The 23,052-nt window shown below is 31.2% G+C and overlaps 1 protein-coding gene across 1 annotated transcript in view; it reads right to left on the bottom strand.

Annotated features, from left to right (window-relative positions):
• Positions 1-210: 210 nt before the first annotated feature.
• Positions 211-23,052, bottom strand: part of LOC129225295 (AN1-type zinc finger protein 2A-like) — a 37,443-nt gene continuing 14,601 nt past the window's right edge. Inside the window, exons 5-9 of the mRNA XM_054859884.1 lie at positions 22,485-22,597; positions 20,367-20,502; positions 12,333-12,391; positions 7,083-7,158; positions 211-401 (exon numbers count right to left, since the gene is read on the bottom strand). Coding sequence (XP_054715859.1) covers positions 360-401; positions 7,083-7,158; positions 12,333-12,391; positions 20,367-20,502; positions 22,485-22,597 — 426 coding nt within the window. The 3' untranslated portion in view covers positions 211-359. The remainder of the gene's footprint in view (positions 402-7,082; positions 7,159-12,332; positions 12,392-20,366; positions 20,503-22,484; positions 22,598-23,052) is intronic.

The raw sequence follows: 23,052 nt of genomic DNA, 5'->3' as shown, positions 1-23,052 counted from the left end.
TGTTAAACTAGCATCAATATTTCAAAAGGAAAAGTAATAGTAGATGAAGGATAACAATATCTTAAATGAATAATATTTTCTAACTTGCCCCTAAATATGTGAATAGTTGTTGCAATATGTGTCAGCTTTGTTACATCAAATTCAATACAAAATGTAAATAGTGAGCATATATTACAACAACTGAAGGTAAAGTATCTAATAAATATCTTTATTGCCATATACAAATAAATATACATATAAGAAAAGCATTTGTACAAATTTGCAAATATATAATATGAAATTGAATAATGAAAAGATGGTGCACAAGCAATTAAAACAGAGAAAATTTTCTTCATAAAACAGCTCTCTTAAGGCTCTAGCTAAGACAAAGAACAATTTCTGTCCCTATTGCTGCTCTGGGCCTATAGTGAGAAAAAAAGAATATAAATCCAGTGAAGTTTAAGATAAAACTCAACAGAGGTATTTTCTAGTTAGAAGGCAGACTTATTGAATTTTTTTTTTCTTTAATATTAAGAGCAGAAAAAGTAAAATTGCCATCAATGTTACAAATATACAGCAGTCTTTCTCATCGAAATTTACATTGTTGGAAAGTAAAAACTTTTCTCTATTTTTATACATAATCGTCATCTTTTTCTGTGCATTATTGTTGAGAGTGCCCTAACTTCTGTATCGTGTGTCACAGAATTCCACTCCCAACCCGTTGAGCAAGCGCTTCATTACTTTTTTGACTTAGTCGTCGTTCTTGAAACATTGGCCATCAAAGTGTCTCTTAAACTTACGAAACAAGTGGTAATCACTAGACTCGAGCTCCAAACTACAATCAAGAATGAAGTGGTTTGTTGACTGTCATATCCCACTCTGGCTGTGGACTTTTATGACACTCGATACAAAAGTTAGGGCACCCTCGATAATAATGCATAGAAAAAGATGGCAATTATGTATACAAATAGAGAAACGTTTTTTTCTTTCGAACGATGTAAATTTCAATGAGAATAGACAGTGCTGTACATTTGTAAAATTGATGGGACTTACTTTTGGATCAACCTTCTTAGCATTGAATATTAGAGAAAAAACTATGCAGTGCCGGATTTGAGGGGGTTACCCAGGGTTCGGAAAAACCAAAGCTCTGGCACTGGAACATAGGATGTTAATCTCTCAAGCATTCAATAAAAGGGGGAGAGAGAGAACCAAACATTTGTTTTGCTTTCAGTTTGAAAAGTTGAAAATCATTTTTTCCTCTAATGCTTTCTATTTTAAAACAATTTTAGAAGACGGGATCACAAAAATTAACCTCAACAATAAAGCTAATTTAAAAATAATATAGCAGAAGCATTTAAGCCTGACACCCAATTGGTAAAACATGACAGTATTACAATTTAGATTTCTTCGATTGGAACCAATTGAATAGTTAATAGGATTGGTAAATTACAGTATAATAATTGGCGTCTGCTAAAGCTGTAGTATGAGAACCAGTTGTTTTTACTTCATATATTTTGTGACCATAATTGTGTTGATTCTTAGTGTGATATATACAATATATTAACTAAAACCATTAAATACTGAAAGTGAACTTCTGACAAAAAATTAAGGTAAATGCAAGATTTTTTCTTTCTTAAAACATAGCAATGTGAAAACAAAATTTAAAAAATGAGAGAAAATTTAAATATATGCATGAGATATGAAACTTAGTACAGAAAAATTTAAGAAAACACTTTGTAACTTAATTTTTTCTACACTAAAAACAGTTCGATTTACTTTCAGTTTGAGCGAATTGTACATTTGATTCCAAAGACACAGCATATAAACCTTAATTGATTCAACAAATAACTATAACAAGATTTGGCAACTAGAAAATGAAATACTAAGTCGATGACTGATTCTAGAAAAATAAAACAATATTCAATTAGCTGAAACAGTTCTCAAGCTAGCCAACCAAGCAAATTCTTATTTCTATAGATTTTTTTTTTCCTCATTTGAAACATACACACCTTGTAAAATGAAATTGATGTGTCTTCTCATGAAAAAAACATAATTTGACATATTGTACGAATGGAATAAGAGGTTATGGAATTAAGTTATTTTGCAAAAGAATCATACAAAAAAAAAAACCCCAGAAACCACACAAATCTTTAGTGTAGAAAAGGGCATTTAAATTTACAGGGCCTGTTAGAAAAAATATCGGGTACATTTTTTTTCTGACACATTTGTAACTTGCACTGAGCCTGCTCTATGGTTGGGAACTTAGTTTCTAAACACATTACAGGTCACACCTCAGAAAAAAGGCCTTAGCAGGGGTTACAAGAAGCAGCAGATAACACAATTGAAAATGGCTGATTAAAATTTCTAACTTGCTTCTCGCATTGCTGTCCACTAGCCCAGGGAATGAGTTAAAAGACCACCACCAAGCAGAGCTTTATTTTATTCTTTATTTAATGGCAGGCATTTTAGATCTTGTCATGATTTCTGCATTTTTGAAGGTGAAGCAGTTTTTTTTTTTTTTGGTTCTTACTATGCATTTTCAATGGGCTTCTCCATATGCTTCATTCAAATGTGTTTCTTTATCTTTCTTTTGACAGATTTTTCATGCAATTTTGATTACTGACTTCAATGTTTAACATTTTCGGAAATTTTGATTTACATTTCTTTTTCCATTTTTGGAGTAATGAAATTTAGTACAACAATCATTAGGATCATTTAGGTGTGCACCACACAGTCATTTTTTGTTCTTTTGAAATTCAACCTTATTCTCTTACTCCATTTTCAAGCAATATCTTCATAGGAATTTCTTAGTTTTGAGCAAAAACTTATCATTCACTTTAAATTTTTCTCATACACATTAAAGTTTTACAGTTATTTAAATAAAATTTAAAAGCTAAAATTTCTCCCCAACCAATACTAGTACATTTAAAATCTCCCCTCCACTAATTTACAATAACACATTCAGAACTATTAGAGAATTTCAGTAAAAAATGGGTTTAAAAAAATAAGATTAAATGAAACAAATAACAGAATGACAGAAAATTTACAGTGGTTTTAAAATTAAAAAAAAAAAAAAATATTATCATAGACTGATATGAGTTATTTGGAGTTTTGAGTGTAAATTAAATTTTTCTGTACAAAGGGTTCAAGAAGTAAAATGCTGAAGAACAAAAAATAAATAAATAAATAAAAAATAAATTTAAAAAATAAAAAGCATAAAAATAAAATTAAAATAAAAATCATTGAAAATTTTAAGAAAAAGTAAAATTATTTCAAAGTTAATCCATCATTATAAAAAAAATTTATCAATAGAAATTTTTCAGTTATAATTTTTTAATAATTTTGTACATATATGAGATATAAACAGAAAATTTTTGATTTTTTTAAACAAATTTTACTACTAAAATATACTTAAAAAATAAATAAATAAATAAAATATCAATGATGCAGATTTTTTTTTAACTACTAATGTTTTTTCAATATGAATTTATAGGTATCAAAATACTTTTAAAACATTAACAATTATCACAGTAATATCTTTTAAAAAGTGCATGTTATTAGAACCAAATCAAATAAAAAGTCACCTTAAAAACTGCACTTTTAATGCATTTATGAGTAGAAAACTAATTTCTCATCAATTCATTCATGGCCGATTAAAAATGGAAGAAAAAAACGATTACATGAAGCAAACCTAATAAAAGAACCAACTAAAAAACTTGTAACTCCATAAAGTGTATAAACAAATCTGCAGCACTACATATGTAGCCAATTGCTAAGCTAGACACTTCTAGGTTAGAAAATACATTCAAAAGGGAAACAAGTTTAAAAAGCATGGAAATAAAGGGAAAGGAGATTTTATAGGAATCTTTTCACTGCACTTTGATTCGTAAGCTTTATTGCGTTTTGGTGGAGTGGCAAAAACTCACCAGAGTGATTTTAAAGGTTTGCAATGGATTGGATGGAAAATTTTCGTGTCCAGTTCAAAATTTTCGAGACATTCGTGATTGGTAAACACCCTGTAAGAGTAGAAGCTTTCAGATGATCAGATTAAATTCAAGTTTTTAATTCCTAGCTAGCTTATGTGATATTATCATACACACAAGGGTTCTGCTATCTCAGAGACTAGAAAAATTCACTCAGAAATTTAATTCTTTCCGTTCTATACAAGCTGTTTCAAATCCCAAAATCAACTATTGATCATTAAATGAAGTTTAATGATGGGAAAGGTGTGTACATTGCAAGAACAATGACTCTACGTCAAGTTACATCAATTCGAAGGAAGTTGGTCACTCTCACACATGCTTCCTTTTGCTCATAAAAATATGCTTCTGGATAAATATTTCATCAGGATAATGACCATAAGAAAACCTCCAAACAGATTTGGAGCTTTGATTAAGAGCTAAGAAAAATCAAGTTTTCGATTGGCTGAGTCATCCACTTGACCATAATCTTATCGAACATCGTTGGAAACACATCAAACTTCAGGACACAGCAGCATTTTTTCAAGGCCTAGCTGCATCAGGATTAGAATGGTCAAAAATCTAAAGGTCAATCTTAGAAAGCTGTGTTAAGTATATGCCCTAACAATGTGCAGCAGCCCCCAGAGAAAATGAATATGCAACTAAATATTAAATATTGTTGTATTGCATAACATTAAGGCAATTTTGTAACAATGCAGAACTGAATAGCCTCAAAACTTTTGCTTGGATAATTTTGCAAGTTTCTACATTAATATTAATTCATGCCAGAGGCGGCTCTAGCGCCAGACAAACAGGACCCCTGACCGTGGCGGCATTTTGGTTTGAACATCTAAAACCTTTTTCATTAGGGAAAAACTTGTACAAGACTATTTTGCAAACATATTTGCAGCTTGGTAATCTGAAAAGTAGGTGAAGGTTGCAGGTCTTTTTGTTCTCCTAAGTCAAATGGTCATGTATCTAGTTGCAAAGCGAGACAGAATGGTTGAGATCCTATTACCACATCAGAATTCTCTGCCTGATTCTGGGCCCTAAACCATATGCTTTACAGCAGTATTGTCCATGCCGCATGCTTAAGCACGGGGAGGTGAAAGCTTTTATGAGCAATTTTTTAGCGTTGTTTTCGAAGGGTTCTACTTCTCTTAAAACAGGAAGTCTCCTCTTTCGATCAAAATTATTAAAGCGCTTCTCATACCTTGTTTCAAGGTGTTCAGTTTTGCTACATTTCTAGGGAAAGAACTACCAAACACTTCGCCTTAGCTACAATTTTGAAAAATTGCCGAACCCCTAACATTACCAAGTGTGATGTACAGTCGCTTCCATTTCGAAAACTTTTCGACAAGGGCCTCGCGCCTCAAACCCCTCCTTCTAATATCATCCAAATTGTCAAAAAATGGCTTTTTAAAAACGACAATTTGTTGAAGTGCTTAGCATGCTGCTCTCTTTAAATAGAGTGAGACAATGCTCCCGTGTGAAATCAGAAAGTGAAAAAACTATAATTTCAAAAAAATTAAGGTGAGACCTTTAAAGCCCCACCCTAGTATTTGAACACTTCAAAACTTTGTTTTTTTTTTGGACTTCTTTTTCAAAATGATTTTAGGGGAGAATCGAAGAATCCCCTTTTCTGTAATCATCAAAGATTTTTGTCGGTAACTGCGTTTTGGAACTTCAATGTTGAGAAATTGGGGCGAAAGGTGATTGATTTCACTCTATTTTCCACGAAAAAAAAATAATTAAAGACAGCAGTGAAGTTCCCTTCCTTACTCTAACGTCAACACATATTGCCTATAATATCTTTTTTAAGACTTCAGTTCCTTAAAATTTCCTCAGAAAGCCCCCTCAAACTTTTCACCATCTAAAACTGCATTCTTAGGAATACAAATTCTAAAATTTCTACACCCCCGAGCAGATAAGGAAAATTTTACGATTGTCCCCCCCCCTAAAAATATTTTCTGTTAGTGCCACTGTCATACAGTGCAGGAAACTGGCCGTAGGACCAATGAATTGATGAATAGGTGAAGACAACAGCAAAACAACTGCTTTCAATCATAAGGAAGAACGTTTCACATTTAAAGGAAAGAATTACCAAAAAGAAGGGAAATAAACTTTTCTTTTAAAATTTTTTAGCTGATTGAGTAGATGGGAGTAAAGGCTATAACAATAGCCTGACTAGCTCCCACTACTCAGAAAAGAACAAATATTATATACATATATTTTTGTGTACTTCCCTTCTTTGGGGTAGCTTGAACATTTCTTTGCTTTTTTCTTTTTTTTAGTTTTTTTTTTTTTTTTTTAATTTTGGGGTGGGGCAGCACTTTGCAGAATTGTCCGGGGCAGCAAAACTGCAGGAACCGGCTCTATTCATGCAAAACTCTCAAGTATTGTAATGTTACATTTGTTAGCTTTAAAAGGATCACAAACTAGTAATGAACTTAAACAAATTTTGCATGCATGAAAAACTAGGGCAGAAAAAACATTGGCTCAAAACTTTTATGAGCTACTGTACATGCTTTGTATTTATAAAGAACCCCTTTATCAAAGATGTGAGCTCATGAATGAAAATCATTTCAGTAAATAAATGTCAAATGGAACTATTTACCAAACCATACAGATGTGAGGTTTTAGATAAAAGTTATTAAAATAAGTGGGTTTACACAGATGACTTCCCATCCAGACATCCCTATAATATTACTCATTAATGAAGATATTTCTTGTAATTCAAAAATACAGGTATGGTACTGTGCCATAAGACTTTGCTTTCCCATATACAATTTTCATTAAAAACTAAACATTATTTTTGTATCTAGCAGTTTCCATTGCACAAAATATTTCATAAAAATATTAAAATTAATACACTATTCTAATAGAACATAGTTAGTAATAATATTGCAGGAATGTTCAAAATGTACTTTTATCAAAAAAAAAAATTTTATTATTAAACTACACACTAAATGTTTTCAAAACAATCTTTAACATCTTTACCACAGGTTTCATTTTGCAAAAGACTATCATATATAAATACACTGCATTCAAAACATTTTTTTAAAAAATATTTACAGCAATATTATCTTAGATTATTCATTTTACTGTATTTACTAAATACATCATGAAGTAAAAAAATATTACCTGATTAGTTCTTCTATCACTTTCACAGTTTGCCAAAGCTTGAGCCAAAAGCCTGTCTTCTTCCTCTTGAACATTTCTGAAATATGAAAATGTTTAACACACTGTCAAAATACCACATGGGAACAAATGTGTATCAAAATAATACATGTTATGAATACAACTGATATACAGGGTTCATACTCTATTTGGATGAAAAAATTCCATGACTTTTCCAAGACTTTTTCATGATTTCATAGAAATTTCATACTCTATTCACATGAAAAAATTCAGTGACTTTTCCAAGACTTTTTCATGACTTCATAGAAATTTTCACAACCTTGTTACATGACGAGAATACTGCTGCGCGAAGCACAAAAGTTAGATATGCACTTTTTCAAAACTGAGTTACTCTCTCTCTGTTCCCATGTTGTTCTTTGTCTCATATTTTACCTAAATACAAAATTTTATATTAATTCGTCCATGGGAAATAGTTTTTAAAAAATTCTGAAAAAGTTGCATGTGGATCAAATACATTAAGGCACACAACTTTAAACGGCAATTTCTCATTTTGAACTTAGATACAGATACGACTTTTGCGCTGAACAGTTATTTAATACCAAACTTGCCAATTTTTGGAAACGAGCATTAGCAAAACTTCTATGTGAATGCCACTACCTCATTGAAGCACTTACTTGAGATTGAAATATCAGTGTGCACATAAAACACTAAATTATTCTTATTTGTCTTTATCATATAAATTTAAGTAAAGTAAAAATATAGTGAATGGAATATAATAATACTTATATGAGGCAGTGAGAAGCAAAGGGATGCACGTGGACATATGCCACTTGCATCCCTTTGCTTCTCACTGCCTGAATGTTTATTTTTTTAATAAACAGGCAGAATGATAATGAATGGAACAAAGGTTGAATGGGTCATTAATAAGTTTCAATAAATTTGCTCCAAAAGTTGCCTTACTGTCACAGTGCATTTAATCATCCACATAAATTGACAGTATTTTTGTTCTTTAAATTAAAGTTACATTCTTTAGTAAATTCATATTTCTAAATCAGCTATTTGAAAGAAAAAAAAAATCAGTAATGAATAAATCTTCAGATTCAAATGTACTTGTTTACTTATTTGAACATTTTTAAATGCATATAAATTAATAGGTTCAGAAATTTTAGAACATAGTGTTTGATTCCTGACGTTGAAGGTAGCGGTGGGTCCCATGGATTAGTTTTGTGGGCCGTGTTTTAGAGTATTAGAGTTTCCCTTATATATATTATTGCTTGATTAAAGATCTTTATTTTCTAAAATGTTCAACAAATTAAGATAAACTCTGATAAATTTAATGATTACGTTTTTATGAGTGCTGGAAACAAACTTGGATGCAATTACATTGCCTTTTTTGATTGGGCGTGACAAAATCAAGAATGTGCAAGTTCGCTACTACAGAATAAAAAATATAAAGCATTGAAAATAATAGTAAATTCAAATTGAGAGATGTCTAAGCAGTAAAATCACATTGCCAGAAAAAGACGAGTGGTTGCTACAGAAGTGGACACAAAAAGATTTCAAAATTCAGATTTGTTTTTGCGATCGTTCAATTTTCTGGTTTTAATAGCTTTTACTGTTAAATCACTCAAGATTTCTTATGCTCTTTAAGTTACTGTTACTTTCTTTTTGCCTGAGACATTTTTCCATATTTTAAATAAATTTCTATGACTTTGAATGAAAATTCCATGACTTTTCCAGGTCTGAAAAAATTAAATTATTTTTTTTCCATCACTTTCCAGGATTTTTATGACCCGTATAAACCCTGGAAATATGTTTTGTAGCTATTTTTAGTTCGGTTAGAAAAACAGACTGAATCCAACGAAAACAGACAATTACAAGACATAAGGCTAGTTTACTGATTTCATGCAACTTAAACCAGTGGTGTCACTATTGGGGGAGGGGGGGGGGGGGGACCGCACCGAGTGTCACCCACAGTGGAAAAAGGTCATTTTCCAGAAAGCGTAACTTTTGAACAAATATTTTTTCAATTTTGAAACCTTTTGTTTATTTTTTCATTCTTACATGATAAATGTTACCTACTAGAAGTAACCATAAACAATGCCCCAGCTAAGATATAATTATTTTACACATAAATAAAAAAAATTTAAAAAATGCCTTGTGCAGGGAAATAAGAAAAAAAGCTTTTGATGTTTAAAAATCGAGGCCACTACACTACTAACTACTAAAAAATTTAGCTACAACAGTAGCGCACTACTTCCAACCACTGGGTAAAGTGATAAGGGCTATTGAAAAAAGTAAATCTCCCATCACACCTACGATCTCCGTAAAAAATGGGAATGTTCAGAAGAGTTCAGAAGTTGAAAAAACAGAAAGAATTATTGTAAAAAGCAAACCCAAATCCCTTATTAAATTACTCCAGTTAATGATCGAAAATTCTGCTGGTGATCCTGGCGATTGGAACGCATTTTGGGATTAATTTGAATCACGCATGGACTACGTTGGGACTATTCTGCTACGGTCACCACACGGACAAGGCCTTCTTCTATACTCAAAGGTGGGAGAATATCGCGACTGCGCGTAGAATGCGCTAAACTAGCTCCTACCAAAAAAAAAACTCTCGTGACCAGACTTAGCGAACTATAAATTTAAAAAAAAAAAAGAACTGTGAGCGTCCAACCAAGTGTTATGTGTTATCATGAAAATAAGTTAATTTTATAAATAAATTTGTAGAGAGGTGTACATAGTTATGCAAGTGTGATCATTAAAATACATGTGCTGTCATGATAGGAGTATTTCTGTTTGTCCATATAATTCAACACCCACGGAATTTAGTTATTCCTACAGCGAAGAACACCAGCAAACAAGCCTAGATGGGTAAGCAACTTATTCTTACCTAGTTTCAAATTAGAATTGTATTAACAATATGTTTAGAAGAAAGTTGTGCTTGCTAAAACTAGTGCCATCTCTTGCCCCAAGACAGAGGAGAGGTTCACCTACCATGTGTACAGGTTATCTCCAAATTTTTAATTTTGCCACTTACATTCTATTGCTTCTCACTGCCTCATATGTAGCTAGTTATAGTTAGTCTACTTTGTTTATAAACCAATGCAATTACTGCAAGCTCATTGTTGCTGCATTCACTCCCAGTAAAAAATTTTTATTGGTGATAAATTCGAAACACGAAGGGCCCATGCACCAACTATAGAGTTAAATCAAAGAATAAGATTACCAAATAGCAGTATAAACAGAAGTGCAAAAACTTAAGTAAATAAATAAAAAATAAATATCAAACAGAATATAACTATAAGCCAACTATACTTAAAGTTTTTTTTTTTTTTTTTTTGAAGAGGTCAAATGCTTTAGATTAAGATAAGTATAAGAGTGAGGAAAATATTTGCAGTGAGAAATTCTAGTGTTTTTGAAATTGCAGAAAACAGCAGAAAAATTTAGAAACAAGAAATTTCTTACATAAAATGTGGGACAAAAAAAGTAACAACTTGCTTAAAATATAAAGTTTACTAAACAAATTATTACAATAGCAGAAATTGTGTTCAAACGATCAATGAAAAGAAAAAGAAAAACGTTTTATAGTTAGCTATGCGAATGAAATTCATCTCTTGTGCATTTCCGTGCTTTGTTTGTGCATCAATAAGGGCATTTCTTTAAGTTCTTGAAGTTTTGGTTTACATGTATAAGTGCTTCATCTTTTTGAAAAGATCCTAAGTTTTTTAAAGACACATTAAAACGAATTTCAGTTTATTCATCTGGACACAAATAAGTTTGGATACACTTTTAAATAGTGGCACCAGTATCCAAGAGGGTGCAAGGGCACACATCCCCCCCCCCCAAGATTTGTTCTCTAAATTGAAAATTTTTGGGATAATGCTTTCAAATTCTATTTTTAGATTACATGGCCTAAAAAAAAAAATCAATAAAATATGCTATATAAACTAAAAAGATATGCACTGCTAATATTTTTTCTTTCGTAGAGAAAAGTAATTATGTCCAAAACTCATAAAATGTTTAGCCTTTCTATTTTTGCACTTTGTTATTAAGCTGATAAAGATTCAGTATGAAAATTATTCACAGGGAAAATGGTATACACATTAGTTACTTTTATCACAATAAAGCACATACTTTTTATCAATTAATAACCTTTCCGAAGATGAAAATTCCCTTTTAACTTCGGCAGATGTAATCAAAAAGTACTTGAAATATTTAACTTTTCCGGCACCGACCTTTTCTCTTCTTTTGTAGCTAGGTTATATTTCAAATCTTTTCAGAAATCGAACTTTCCATGGGCATACTTTTATTGCTTTAGACACAGATCCACGTAGAAAAATTCGAAGAACTATTCTGATATTATTCAAAAACCTCAGTCGCTTAGACCTATTAAATTTGTCTTAAACAAATGCTCAGGGTCTCAGATGATTTTTTCTCCCTCTTTTTCGTTAATTTTAATTTCCTTATGAAATACAAAACATTTGGCAAAATACTTTCTTCAATTAAAAAAAATCTAACAAGTCATCAGTATCTATTAGTAATATGCATCTTCTTTTAAATCTTTAAAGTCATTCTTATGGATTTATATACAACTAACATAACCAAAAGAAACAAAAATATGCAATCACATATGCACTAATGTGTTTGTACAAAGTCTGGGCTCTAACTGTAACCTCCCCCCCCCCATTAAGTTAATGACTTTAATAACTTTTTTCAAAGACATATTTCACTAATTCTGGCAATGAAGGAGCATTTATTTCTATTTGTTCTTTATTCCTAAGAAGAGTTGTGTATAACAGGACCTGCAACATGTTCAGTAACTGCTTTGCAATGCCTGAAAATGTTGAGAGCATTTGAAGTTCCTTAACTTCAGCAAAGAGAGTGCCTTTCTGAGACTTTTTAAGCAAGATGGATCCTCCCACCCCATGCTAGGAGAGTAGTACAAGAGTAGTTATGGCAATATTTTTCTAATGATAGGGTTAATAAGTTTTTAATACCAGGGTAAAACATTCATAGCTATCATCATCACATATTGTAATAAAGGCATAATCAAGCCAAAGTGATGCCTTGGTCTTAGTAAATTTTGGTGTCCCTCTCACAAGAAAATCTAGTTCAATGCAGCAAAAAAAAAAAAAAAAAGCACATTTCAGAAATAATAATAAAAGTTTAAATGTGCCATCAAATCAGTAGAAATTTATAGTAAATGAAAATTAATATAAAATTAACCATCATCAAAATTTTACTCACTTTGGTTTTGTTTCATTCAAGGATTTGTGAAGAGCAAGAGCTAAAGCTTCATCTTCAGACTGTTAAAATAGTCAATGATTAATACAAACGAATTAGATCAATTAGGAATATTTTTGTCAAATTGAATAAAATGAAAGACATAACTGTTTAAAACACAGATAATTAAAAAAAAAAAGGTACAACATCTATTTTCAATTGGATTGCATGGAAGAATAGCACAAACAAAATGCAAAATAATAATTACACAAATATTCATAGCAATTTGAAATAAGTACCACTAAAAGAAAAGTACACAATTGAAGCAAGTATTGTTTAAGTAATTGTATTCTAATAAATGAACACAAAGAAAAAAATGCTTAATTTACTAGAATTTAAAACAAACTCTTTGATAATTTCTGCAATTGATTATTTTGCTGCTAATGAACAAAGAATGGAATTTAATTATAAATGAAATGAGTATTAAATGGTGGTATTTTATGCACATTTTTGACAGCAGTTTCAGCAATTATTTGTTTTCTTAACGTATTGCTTATATGAATTTCTAATATACTTTTATAATGAATCAATACTGTGTATTACATATTTGTTTTTTGTTTTTTTTTTTTTTTTTGCATAAAAAATGTTCTGTTGAACAAGACAGTTACTAGAATCAACATGCGTTTCTCAGAAAACAAATATATACTACAAACAAATATTATAAAGTGTATAAGTAATAAGATGAAGATGATTGGACATTACAGCTGCTTGGGCACTCGTTTGGGCCACCACACACACACACACATATATATATATATATATATATATATATATATATATATATAGTTTATAAAAGATTTAAGGTCTACATAAAATACCTTAAGATAGCACAAAAAAATAAAGGGAGAACAGAACATTAATTAATAAATGGAGCCAGTACTCATCAGCACCGGAAACTAAATTTAAAGTTAATCATCCTTGTTAGCATTGAAAAATCAAACCCATATAATTTTCTCCCAAAATAAGTTAAATATCGCACCGCACCCCTAAAAATGCAAATATTGACAAGCTGGTAAAATAATGAGAATATTTTACAATCAAGTCATTATAAAGGTTTAATGCCATAAATGGCGATAATCATAAAGTTGGTAACCCTATCTGAAGCAATCGACCATTTTTTCCCCCACCCTTACTATCCCTTTGCAGTTCTAAGTTCATTTATTGTTTATTAAATCATAAGCTAAGAGAAAAAAGCTTACAAATGCCTTTTCAGAAAAGTTTACAACAAAACTGCTGATAATTAGCTGAGATAAAACAAACGAATTTATCTAAAACCAAACTTATTTTTAGCTTTTAATTTCTTTCCAAGAAACAAACAACAAGCATTATATTCATTTGGCAGTAGCAATTATTTATCGCTTGCAGGAGCATTACAAGAGTGCCGATTTTTTTTCTTTGCAAAATTAGCAGATATTGTATAAGCTGATCCTTCTAATTTGACTTTAAAAAAGTTCCCAAAAATTATCCGTTCTATACACTGAAATATGCGTTATTTTGCTTTTAGATTACTCTTTCAATTGTGAAAGATCCGTTCTTGTAGATCAGAATTTTGTGAAGGGTCCGTTTTGGTTGATCTGATTTTTGTGAAGGGTCCATTAACGGACCAAAATATTCTCTGGCTAGACCCCTGTAATTAGAGTACAACTTTCTACAATTAGGCAAATACTTTTCTAAATTAAAGAATTCAAATAGCAAACAATAGAACTAAATGCAAAAATTGTTATTAATTTGCTGGTTCATAATTTTAGTATGGTAATTGTATAATAATAATAAAAATTAAAATAACTGTCTACACAGACATTATTTGGAGTGTAAGATATTCAGAGTGAATAATATGGAAAAACCTATATAAAGGGACTGGGACTTGAAGAAGTGTTCGTTTTTAGGGAGTCGAGTGTCCGTTAAGGGAGTTTTAACATTGATTTAAACTTGTCATGCAATAACATACATTTTGATTTACGTTACAGTTATATCTTTATTACTATAATTAATTTTTGATAATCTTTGATTAAACTTACTGCTTGTCCATCTTCTGGTGTGTGAAAATTTGACCCCTTGCTTTGGGGGGGGGGGCATAGTTAAAGTGAGTTCCCTCTTTTACCCTTAAAAAGTATGTAACAGAGAGTAAGTTAATTTTTCGAAGATTTTTTTCAGCATTTTTATTTTTTTTAAATTGTGATTGGAAAATATCAGGGTTTTGGAGAATCACATACATACAGGATTATTATCACTAAACATTCATTCGAGGGTGAGTAAAATGGAAAGAATTAAGAACTCAGACTTGTATTGGATGTGGCTTCACAGAATGACATGCACGAAATGAAACAGAAATGGACCACTATCATTGCGCCTACAATAGAAGTTTCAGTAGATGTTCCGTCAATAAAAAATTACTTTTGAACTCACAGCAATTTTAGTAAGTTATTGTTGACTTTTGAAGTCCAAAAAGCAAGAAATTTGAGTTAAAATACAACAAAACAGTCTGGACAATTTTTTCCATATTTAAATAATATGCATATGATGTCACCTCTAATGTAGAATGATTTTAGGGGGTTCAAATTTTAAATTCCAAAAAACAAATATTTTCCCATACTGCCGTGCTAAGCACAGATGTGGTATCTGCACATTTTATCAAAAATGAGTTATTGTCACCAGGTTATCCTTTGCATCTTACTTTATCTATATATGAATTTTTTTGTTGATATTCGAATGGGAAATATAAAATAAATTCTTCGAAAAAAAGTGGTATCTGCTCATTTTGCATGGTTTGCTAAGGTAGTTTCAACTTAAGTGACAAATACTAAGCATCTTAAATGGTATCTGTGTAGTTACCCTTTTTTCCCTTGGTATAATGTAGATACGACTTTTATGCCTTAGCAATCCAGCACTTAAGAGTGTTGCAGTTCATTGAGCTGGAATTCTAAAATTTCATTCCCCTTATGAATTGATCAGTGGATGTGGGACGATAATAAAATAATTATGATCTTAAACAAATGCTTGTTCAAATATTGAAACCTTTGTATTAGAATATTTGTTTTAATGACACACATTTTTAAAAATGAAATGTTTGTAAATGTTCATGTCCGATTCCTGTGCTAAAAATTTGATTTCATTCTTTTAATGTTTGTTTTTATTAAAATATTGTCTGTTGTCAAAATTATCTTTTCGCTCAGTTAATAAATGTTGAAACCAAAATACTTTAATCTAATATGATTGGTCTTGAAAAAATTTATTTTATTAGTCACTATCTGTGAAGATACAATTCTCAAATCGTAAGTAATAATTGCAAAAATTATACTTCCAATTTATTTTAGCTAAATATTTATTTTATTCTTTTACATTCTTATTTTACTTTCCTTCAATATGGTCTGCTGTTAAAATTCTCTTACACATTAAATTGAGTAATCTGGAAATGAAAATACAACTATTGCTTTTACAGTTCTAATGCATGAACGAGACAATGGTATTTTCCAGAAGGGAAATTTTGTTAGATTTTTGGCAAAAAAATTTAGCGACAGCAAAGTCTATCAGTTTTAATTCTGAAGAAGATTCCAGTCACATTCAGAGTAATGTAAATACACCTTTTAGTCTTAATGTAGACGTTAGTTATGACAATGGAGAATTGCCAAAAGGTATGTCTAGTCGCATTGGAGATTTTACTAGTTTTATTTGCGAAGAAGAACTGGACAATGTTTGTGAAATAAGTAATAACTGTTCCTTGCCACCTAATTCTTCTGATCAAGATAGCTCATGTTGCCCTTCAAATCGCACAAAGGAGTGCATATTCACTTCTGTAAATTCCACAAATACTTTAACCACTGAAGAATCTGTTTCAATATTAGTTGCAAACCCTGAAAATAACTGTGGCAAGGATGGAAATAAAAAGCAGTCAACAGAATTTTCACCCAGCCAGTTTGAAGAACATCAAGTTGAACTTGTTAACAATGTACCGATAGGTAATGAACCTTTAAAAAATCTAGACAACTTTAATGTACGTAAAGAATTTCAATGTTCAAGCCTAATAACTAAAGAGGGGAATTCAAGGAAAAGGAAACAATTTGATTTTTCCATTCAAGAAAGAAATGACATTAAGCTGAAATGGATTAAAGAATCTCACCCTATATTGGCTCCATGCAGTGAAAGTTGCAAATTTATGTGCAGAACAAACATCCCAGAGAATAGGCGAATTGAAATAAATGAGCAATTTTGGGCCCTTAGTTCTGTAGAAGGCAGAAAATCTTTTGTTCTCAACATGGTCAGCAAAATGCCTGTTAAACGAAAGACTTGCGGGACTGACTCAAGACGTTCCAATACAAATACGTTTTATTTGAAAACAAATGAAGGTACCACTGTAAAGGTTTGTAAAGTATTTTTTCTTGCAACCTTAGGATATAAAAAAACATAACGACTCAATATTACAAACTCTTTCTAGACAGAAAAGTAAGATATCTCCCGAGTTTGACAAGAGAAGAGGAAGGGCTGCAAAGAATAAATATAATCATGAGTCACTCATTGAACATACTGAATCCTTCGAACCTTAAAATTGCTCATTATAGAAGAGAGCACGCCCCAAACAGACGTTATTTGCCAAGTGACTTAACCGTTAAAAAAATATATGATGACTTCACAAAAAGACATCCTGATTCTTGTTTGTACGAGTTATACAGAAAAGAAGTATCGAAGATGAATATATCGTTCGTTAAGTTAGGTAACGAAGAATGCGAACTATGCGAGCATTTCATATTGCATGAACATGCAGAAGATCATCATAAAATAGATTGCAGCCATTGTAATGCATGGAACAATTACATTAAAAAAGCTACTACAGCTAGAGCGGAGTATAAAAAGGATGCGGATGAGGGTGCAATAGACAAAGTTATGAAATACTCTGTCGATATGGAAAAAGTAATTATGCTTCCCAGGTGTGAGATGTTCAAATCTGTTATTTTCAGCCAAAGATTAACTGGCTGAAACAATGAAAGTTTCATACCAGTAGGGAAAAAATCAAACAATCCGACTGTTGCATGCTTATGGCATGATGCCGTACGAGGCCAAAATAAAGAAGAAATTATAAGCACCGTTTATAAGTTTCTCATAACGACGTGTCGGGATATGAAGCAAATTGTATTATGGATGGATAATTGCTCATCGCAAAATAAAAATTGGGCTTTCCTAAGCTTTCTTGTGTTCTGCATCAATTCTATCTACATTGATGCAGACATAATTGAAATCAAGTACTTTGAGCCAGGGCACACTTTTATGTCCTGTGATTCATTTCATCACCAGGTTGAGAAAGCAATCCATAAAACAAAAAAGATTTACGATTTTGACGATTTCAAAAATGCGGTGAAATCTACATCTGCAAAAGTTTATATGGTGGAAATGCAAGCAAATGATTTTTTCAAATGGAAATACTATGCTGTAAAAAGAAAAAATAATCACAGAAATGTATCAAGGGCAACAAAAGGTGACCCGAGATCAATTATGACTAACAACAAGGGAAAAAGTGATAACTACAATTTGCCCTATTTACGTGATATCGTACATTTGCGGGCAGAAAGAGGAAAGAACATTTTGTTCTACAAAAAAAAAAAAAAAAAAACTATAAAGATACTACATGGGAAGAACTTGACTTTTTAAACATCAAAATGTTGAAAAATGCCATTAAACTGCCTCAACATTATGAACATGCAGTTGGGATCACTGTATCAAGAAAAAATAACATAATCAAAAATCTTATTTCGGAAAAAGGTATAATACCGCAAAGTCATTTTGCGTCTTGGAATCAGTTGCCAGTAAGCGACAAAAATGATTAATTATTGCACTTGTTAAGATTTTCTATTTGCACTTTAAGCACATCGTCATGTTTTCTTTTTGTATTATGATTTGTATTCGATAAATATCTTTTGCATTCTATAAGTTCATGCCATTGAAGATAATAAAAAATGTATTATATAAATGTAAAACAAATCATATTTCAATTTATTGCATTTATCAATTATAAAGACACATGCCTTACTTAATGAAGCATTTTATTGACGAATAAAAAGTTGTCTACGTGGAGTCTAGTAAACGAAAATTCATTTAATATGTGAATATCATGAACTAGATCATAATATATTCATTGGTTAATTAAGTGCAGAAACATAATTTTGCTAAGCCACCGCTCCCGATTGTTATCTCTAAATAACACTTTACTAAGCTACTTTTGTTGTATCTGAGCAGATACTGCTAAATATCCCTAGTAATATTTACTTACGGCAAAAATACCTCAGTAAATAAACATGTTAGTTAGGAGAAAATGCATAGTAACTACATTTATTAATTATAAAAAATAACTTTCTCAAAAAACTTAATCATGTATGTTAGATCAAGTAGTTATAAATAAGTTACGGTAGGTTAAATTTTATATTCAGTTACAGTTAAAAAATTATGAGCTGTAAAACTTTAACTGTGAATTTCTCATTTTGAGCTCAACTGCAGATACCACATCTGTCCTTAGCACGGCAGCATAGCAATTCTCTGCCCTCCCTAATAATATCATAGAGTTAAGATTCTCAGATAAAAGTAAATAAACTCCACTGGATAAGTATTATCAAATAGCAAAGTACGAGGGCAAATCAAAAAGTCTTTGCCCCTATTTTTCTTTAAGCCAAATTATGGCTGGGAATACAAAGCAAACACATACATTCCCAGCAGTGAACATTCCTTGAAACATACCAGGCATATTTGCCTTTTGCTTCAATGAGCGGCGCTGCTATCAGTCATTTAAGATGGCCGTTGTTCTTCAAATGTCCACAGCTTATGAGCAGCGAAGTGTTAGTGAATGTAAAATACGTAGTACACAATGCAGGGTTTGAAAATATGATATTTTTGAAAATATCGAAAATATCCAACATTTTCAATCACAAAGTAAAGTCTTCAAAATAGTAAATGAATCGTCAAATCACTCTTTATTTTCTTATATTATTATTAGTTTGTAGACTTAAAACTAAGGTTTGTTTCATTATTTATATTAAATATTTCATTTTATATTTTTGCCAATTTTAATGGAGTTAATTTAGCCGTAGCTGTTTCACTCATTTTTCTTTTGTTAGTTATTTTTTCACAGTTGTATTATTTATTCAGAAATAAAAAGTATGCATTGGTCAGTGCAGTCATAGGGCTTTTTTTTTTTTTTTTTTGACCAACATTTAATATTTAACTAAGCACTTTTAATATGAATTAAAATTTGTTACTTTACTAATGATAAAAATGAATATTATATTACTTTGCTGTATTAATGATGTATTAATACATCATTACAAAATATAATACATAACTTTTTGGCTATTTTTAATAATAAATAAACAATATTACTACAATTAATATAATTTTTGTATTGAAAATACTGTAGTTGAAAAAATAAATATAGAAAATATCAGAAAATCAGGATATTTTCAAAATAAATATCTGATATATATCGTGATATCTCATGAAATATATCGTGATGTCTCATGATATATATCCGCGAACCCTGACATTAGGTATATTTGAAAATACCTGCATGTACCTGTTTTTAGCAAAGAACAAATAGGAGCAAAGACTTTTTGATTTGCCCTCGTAATTGTTCTTTGGAAATGTATCCTTTTGCATATAAAGTACTATACTTATTTATAATGCAATTTTTTAATAGAATACTACGTCTTTAAAATTAATGTGCTTATTTGCAGACAAAACTCTGTTACAACCAGCGACAGCAATATTAATTTACACTTCAAAACTAATCTATATTAAATTGATTTTTTTTTATAAAATTGTTATTTACTACACACAAGTTTAAATCACATTAAACGTAAATAACATCTAATATGTTTTTCATTCAAGAAATCTGTTTCGATAAATAACTCGCATGAATGAAATAGTTTTTGAAAACAATTGACTGTTAGATAAGCCAGCTTAAAGCACATATAAAAGCCTTGACAAAAAAATATTCGTGAGTATCCGAAATTCACATACCAACTTTCCTTGAACTGAGTTAACACACACTTCAGGCATAGGAGAAATCACTTGCTTTCTTTCCACAACAGAGGCACTGTTTTGGTTAGTAGTCCACGGGAATTTGAATTTTTGAGCTCTGGCAATAGCTGCAGCACTAAAATTATAAAATAGATGTTGATTTCTCACTCTGTACGGCAGACATTAACAAATGTAAATACAGTCGAACCTCAGTAACCCCCCCCCCCCCCCCCAAGAAAGTTCCACCCCTCTTAGTTTGCCAAGAAAGACAGTGAAACAAACGTTCTATATAGGAATGCAGATGTTAAATTTGCAGATTTCTGCAAAGTTTCTTTTTTGATTTGAATATACAAGCAGAAAATCTGCAAAATTACTCAATTATCAAAACTTCAAATCTCGACAACCCTGTGATTTGCACTTTCACTAAGACAACTCTATACCATATGGCCATAATCTTATCTATGTAGGTCAGTCAAAAAGTTAGTTGCACTTCTTCGTAAATCTGTTCCGTCTAAGACAATTTTGATGAAGCTCTATGGCAATACTTCAGACACGTACCTTTATTGTGTGATGTACCAACTAGCTTCCCCAAGACAAGTTCAGTTTTTCTGATTATCAGTCGCAAACATGTCTTGACAGCTGCAAGTACCATCCAAATTGGAAATTCGTGCAGTGTTTCAATTTTGAGGGAAAAAAGGTACAACTGCACTGAAATTTATGTGCAGTAGCATGAAGTGTATGGTGAAAATGCAATGTCACATTAAGGTATTGCGAAATGGTGCAACATGTTTAAGAATACACGTACAGATATTGATGACGCTGAGCGCGAGGGAAGATCAAGTTTAGGTGGGAAGTGTGGAATCACCTTCCCAAGCTTCCTTAACTTTTCACCTCCTGACTTCTATGTTTTTGGTCTTACAAAACAAGAACTTTCAAAGCGATGACACCATGCGGATGACAAAGTGAAAGATGCAACCTAACAATGGTTGTTGGACATTGGACGGGATCCTTTGCAGATGGCATCGAAAAACTTGTACCACGCCTCGGCAAGTGCTTAAATAACGGAGGTGGTTAAATTTAAAAGTAGATTTTGAATGGAACTTTAAGATGCAAATAAAGTTATGGTAAAATTTCAATCATTTCTCTGTTTTCTTGAGCAGTGCAACTAACTTTCTGACTAACCCTCGTATATACTATACAAAACTTGTATGGAAACTTGATGAGAGTAGGTCAACCTAAGTTGGATTTTAGACTATGATTTTATAAACATGTGGTATTTGATAAAATTTAGTTGCCTTTAGTCCTACTTCAATAAGATATTTAAACTCAGTCTTTGCCGTGAGATACCTGTATGCTTCTTCAAAGAATTAAATTTTATGTAAAAATGCAATAGTGCTAGCTAATTTTATGTAAAACCATTGGAGGCAACATTCACTCTAAACCTCTCCTGATGGCTCCATGTTTGTTCCGTGTTTAAGCAGAAGTTGCCATTCTAACTCTGAGTGAGATCCTTATGTAATTTAATGTACAAAATTGCAGATACATGCGTCCCTAGTATAACACGGTATTCGTACACAACGGTTTCGATATTACACGGTATCAAATTTGCGATTATTACAACACGGTATCAACATTACACAGTACAAAACCTGAATTTAATACTTCATGGTTTTGACACAACATGAATGCTATTTTAAAAAAGATGAAATTTCATTTTTGTTTAATACATTTTGTTAATGTTTGATAATAACTCTAATAAGTTTTTACTTTGTTTTTATTAGATTTGGTTTCCATATAACAAGGTACACATCCCTTGATTCGCATTATTTCTAAGTCTTGTATAACTAAGTTTTGATATAACACAAAACATGGTTTTGATACAACACGATACATATTAACATGATTTTTACTATTTTCATGATTAAGTGTAAAAAATAAGTTTAAAAGTTATTTTTAAAAAAGTTCATAACATGGTTTCGATACTACACGGAACGAATTAACCGTGTTACACAAGGGACGTGTGTCTGTATATCAAAAAAGAAAACTAATTACTCATCCATTTCAATAATGTTCCACAATAGGGTATTTATCAAGAAAAAAGTGAAAACTATTTTTTACCCTGCAGCTTGGGCAGCTGGCATAGGTTTTTGTTCTTGGCACTTGTGATCAGAAGGATGACGATGAGTTAGGCAATAGGTTTTCTTACAGCTATCACAAGTAATTTTTATAACCTGAGAAACAAATAATGAGAAATAGAATCATGCTGGCAAGCAAACTTGAAGCATCATAATGTTTACTTTAATAACATCGAAGATTTAGTTTTGTACTACTTGTCGCCCAGCTTTGCACAGTCTAATTCAAACATATACGTTATGTCAAGTGAACTATGCTCAGGTTTAAACGACGAGAGAAAATTAAATGTGTAGTTTCCCACAAGAATAATAACAACAATCCTAAAAATGTCAATTTGAATTTGGGCATTAGTTCCTAAAATTCCCATTTAGACAAAGAAACTTTGTAATTATTCCCTAAAAATCCCAATTTCTGCCAAATTGCATCTTGCGCTGCAAAAGCTATTTCTGTTATTCCATTGATCTCTAAGGAGAATAAAATCTGAGAGTGTGTAAGCCGTGAGGCATGTATTTTTGTCCACAATAAATAAGGTTAAAAAGGTCATTATAATAGA

The sequence above is a fragment of the Uloborus diversus genome, chromosome 6 (assembly GCF_026930045.1).
Source record: "Uloborus diversus isolate 005 chromosome 6, Udiv.v.3.1, whole genome shotgun sequence".
NCBI lineage: Eukaryota > Metazoa > Arthropoda > Arachnida > Araneae > Uloboridae > Uloborus > Uloborus diversus.
The sequence above is the reverse complement of the archived record's forward strand: the minus strand, read 5'-3'. Positions and strand labels throughout refer to the sequence as shown.